The sequence below is a fragment of the Crassostrea angulata genome, chromosome 9, assembly GCF_025612915.1.
Source record: "Crassostrea angulata isolate pt1a10 chromosome 9, ASM2561291v2, whole genome shotgun sequence".
NCBI classification, from domain to species: domain Eukaryota; kingdom Metazoa; phylum Mollusca; class Bivalvia; order Ostreida; family Ostreidae; genus Magallana; species Magallana angulata.
In genome coordinates, this window is record NC_069119.1 from 20,139,298 (window position 1) to 20,143,399 (window position 4,102).

General features: G+C 31.3%; 1 protein-coding gene across 1 annotated transcript; it reads right to left on the reverse strand.

The window, feature by feature from the left end:
* Window positions 1-962: 962 nt before the first annotated feature.
* On the reverse strand, window positions 963-3,854 carry LOC128163772 (uncharacterized). Its single transcript, XM_052827428.1, has 4 exons — window positions 3,708-3,854; window positions 2,401-2,457; window positions 1,812-1,913; window positions 963-1,149 (listed from the first exon to the last, which is right to left on the reverse strand). Exons 1-4 carry the CDS (start codon window positions 3,837-3,839, stop codon window positions 1,024-1,026), a joined length of 417 nt encoding a protein of 138 aa, XP_052683388.1. The 5' UTR covers window positions 3,840-3,854; the 3' UTR covers window positions 963-1,023.
* Between the last annotated feature and the right edge of the window lie 248 nt (window positions 3,855-4,102).

Here is a 4,102-nt window from a genome sequence, read left to right on the forward strand (position 1 = left end):
CCATGTTGTAATAAAACATGATTATGCTACATTTCTAAACCAATAAAATTCCAGAAAGGTATTCATCTATTGTTTAGAACGAGTATTTAAGCCCTCGTACAATCGTGTTTGGGTTTCTTCGCCACACCATTTAGCAAGATAAATGAAATTGCCACGGTTTTGATAGAATCGTTATTATCAACTCAAATCGTTATCTACCTCTGTGCTAAGATGAATATCATTATTATTATCATCAGTTTTGATTGTTACTGTCAATCAACATTTTATATTTGACTATATATAAAAATTCACAAGCTTCCTTTTGAGTTATTGTCCACGGATAAAATATTTATATGATTAACTTTAAGTATAACTTTATCAGTTTCTCCTGCTTTTTCCTTTGTTACTAGCTTGAACTAACTTGTCCTGGTTCATTTTGTTATTTTTTTCGCAAACTAAAAAAAACGAGAGAATAACATAAATAAGAGGTTTGACGGCAATCTACTTTTAAATTAATGAATACATGTAAATTAAATTGAAATTAAATGCCAGTAACTTTGTTAGGAAAATGGGCCAAAAGGATACTTTTTTTTCAGATTGAATTTTTATTTTGAAAGTAAAGATGAAGAAGTTGATGCTGTTAATGTAATCTGAAACCTGAAGTTTAACCTTATGAACGTGTCTAAACGATTTATAACTTTTATTGATATTTTGGTGGCAAACTTATTTATATAATACTATTAAATTAATTTGTTAAAATAATTATATTTATCAGAGTGAACACTTACATGTTTTGTCAGGTGTGTGTTCAAATCACAATTATTTATTGAGATTTCTTTAAAAGTAATGTTCTAAAATGAGAAAAATTCTAATTCGTGAAAATTAACTAAATGTACAATGTTTGTTTCAAACGAATATCGAAAAAAAATATCTGACAACTCAAAATGGTTGACGCTACTTAGAATAAAACATTTAAAAATTGCTTTTGGTTTTTTTTTCTTTAATTGAAATACAATTTTTATTAATGGTTTGTAAATTCCGTGATTAGTGGTGGCTGTAAGATTTGAGGGTGGCGCCTGCGCACAAGGTCTGTACTTCCTGGGAGTAGATACTGAGGTCAGCAACGTCGCCGAACTTGGTGTGTACGCTAACAAGATGGCGGAGCTTTGTCTAAAACAGAACCAAAACAGTCTAGTATATAAAGTCGCAGATTTATGAAAATCCGGTCAGAGAGAGAGAGAGAGAGAGAGAGAGAGAGAGAGAGAGAGAGAGAGAGAGAGAGAGAGAGAGAGAGTTTAATGGAGTAAATTAGAAATGACAAGAGTTTTTAATGAAGTAAGTTAAAAATGACAAAGTCTGGTATATCCTATAAATTTATGTTTTGTGTTTTGATGACGGTGTATTTGCTAAAACGTATAGATTATTTGTTATGATCGAAATCTCATACATCGTCGGAAACCCACTATCATTCTCGCATATCTTTACTATATAACCGTGAGTTACTCTGTAACTTACTTACTTTTTGTCGTACTCATAATATCAAATACTTATTATAAGAGAAATCGAGCCTCTATTATAATATTTTGAAAGTATGAAAATGACGGCCATGTTAAGAAAATATGCCCTTGTGGAATGCATGCAAAGATGCCTGTGTTAACCGTGAACATGATTTTTAAGTTTGCTCCACTGAAGTGTATAGGAGCCAATCGGAATAGAGCCTGGATTATTCATGAAAACGAAAAATATTTATTGAGTTGACCCAAGGTGCGAGATTTACAATGGCTATCCGAAGGTGAATCGTATATTTATATAACAGTAGATTGAAGGCTTACCTCGAGTTCGTAAATTCCAGTAGGACTCTGGACAGACTCAATTTCGTGGCTATTAAGTCTCCAGAAATAGCAGGTATCTCCCGACTTCATGATGGAGGAATCCTGACAGAAAAAACGTCCATTGAAATTTTAATTCTTTATATTTTATATTGTTTTTTAAGTCGTAAGTAAATAGTGTGTATGTGTATATATATATATATATATATATATATATATATATATATATATATATATATATATATATATATATATATATATATATATATATATATATATATAATAATAATAATAATAATAATAATAATTGCGCCTCATGTGCATTGTATGAATAACAAAACATTCACATGAATCTCATTTGCTTTTTGCGCCAAACAATGCAAAGTCATTTCATATTTTCATTAATAATCTATACGTGAGGTAAAACTTTCTGACTACATGTGTGTTAATTTTCAAAGATCAAAACAATAGCTGTCTACATTTCTGGATTTTTATGGCAGTTTGTACTGATAAATCAGGATAAGCGGTTAATAATCATGTCGATATAAATATATTTAGGTTCCGCTGAGATAAAGACTACGTAGAGTTTTACCTGTGAGAGATCCAGCACGAATCGGTCAGCTGATACCATACACACAAGGGCTGCAAGCTGTGTATGATTTAAAAAATGTGGTGACCGATTAGTTTACTCATTGTTTAAACTTAAACCATTTTTACGGGTTAGTCAGGGCTAATTGTGTGGGTCATTTATGATATGTGATAAAAGAAAAAAGTTTCAAAATTTGTTGGGGTTGTGAATTTGCTTTTGATAGAAATCTACCAAAATTAAGCCGCCACGAACAGAACCCAGTATTTGACATCTTCAATAAAAAAAAAAAGATATATTCATATTATCACGGCCACATGGTATAGTGGAGGACAAGCGCTACATGATCTGTAAACTATTAGGGAATATGATAAAAATTCGGTGTTTGCGATTTTTTATTTTCGCGATTTGATGAACAACGATAGAAGATGCGGAATTGGGTACTAGGATAAAATAGAATCTATAGTATGCTTTATAATACCATAGTGAACTAGTATAATCATATAGAGGTTGTCAAAAATAAGTCATTGATTGTCCCTACGAGTTGAATGAGGATTGCGTCATGTTTGCACTAAAGCATGGATGTGTGATCATTTGACCTTGTGGGACCTCTAAATATCGGTCAAAAATATACCTTAGTACTTATTGCACTAGTGTCTGTCTTATCTACACGTGATTCCTTTTTGTGCTTTGGGATGAGAATGTTCTGACTATAATGTTGTTAAAGGTTTAAAGAGGCTTGGTTGTCAACACGTTACCCATCAGATCTACCGCAGAAATTAAGATGTGATATTTTTAAAATAAAATAATTTTTTTAGTGAATAAAAATTCCGAATATTTTAGCTTTAGATTTTCCATGTCTTCATATAGCGCTTTTTCTCAAGGAGATTATTAAGGTATAAATATGGCAAGGGGACTATCTAGGCCTCTTAAAAATAACTCAATTCACAAATGATTTCCCGCGGTTCAAATTTCGTTTGGATTTGCAGTTATAAATACATTGTAGAATTTTTTTTTGTTTTTTTGTTTTACAAAGTTCCACTTTTGATCTAAACGGCTGTTCATCAAATGTTAAATAAATTGTAGAAAAAAGATAAAAACATTACTTTTTTGTTAACTCAGCTTGACTAACATATTTATATATTTGCATCAGAAAAGTACATTCATTTATTTTTTGAAAATACAGAAGCAAAATTATCTAAAACATCTTAATGAATATTCAACTACAGAAAAGAGTGAATGAGATCTTGTAATTACTGTTCTAAACTTAGAAAATAAGTTAATTAAAAGTAAGTAGGTAAATATATACTTACACAGAGTATGAACTTCATTGTTGTTCGGAATGGTTCTTTGGACTGAGTGACTGAACTGTTAGTCCTTATCAAGGCAGATCTGTGGGGTCGGGAGGTTATTCTGGCGGTATTACGTAGCTTGCCTATGCGCATTCTTCCATTATCGCTAAGTATCGTGACTTTTTCATTGATCTAAGGGGAACAAAGCCTGTATAGCGGAAATAACGCAAAGAGTCAAGTAATGTAGGGGAATCTGTCACAGCTAGATAAACCAGGTGTAATTAATATATGTTACAATTTACACCATGTGTATTATTACATGTATATTACCTTACAGATATAATGAATCATGACGCAGACTGTAGGATTTAGTTATTCAATAGATTATTATTAGAAAAAGCATCTCAAGCTCTTTG

What these genes read in the sequence shown, in the direction of transcription:
- LOC128163772 (XM_052827428.1), bottom strand. Translation starts at nt 3,839, where the DNA reads ATGCGCATAGGCAAGCTACGTAATACCGCCAGAATAACCTCCCGACCC. An exon ending in CAATGAAGTTCATACTCTGT is followed by an intron (nt 2,458 to 3,707) that starts GTAAGTATATAT and finishes AATCATACACAG; the next exon opens with CTTGCAGCCCTTGTGTGTAT. An exon ending in TCGTGCTGGATCTCTCACAG is followed by an intron (nt 1,914 to 2,400) that starts GTAAAACTCTAC and finishes TTTTTCTGTCAG; the next exon opens with GATTCCTCCATCATGAAGTC.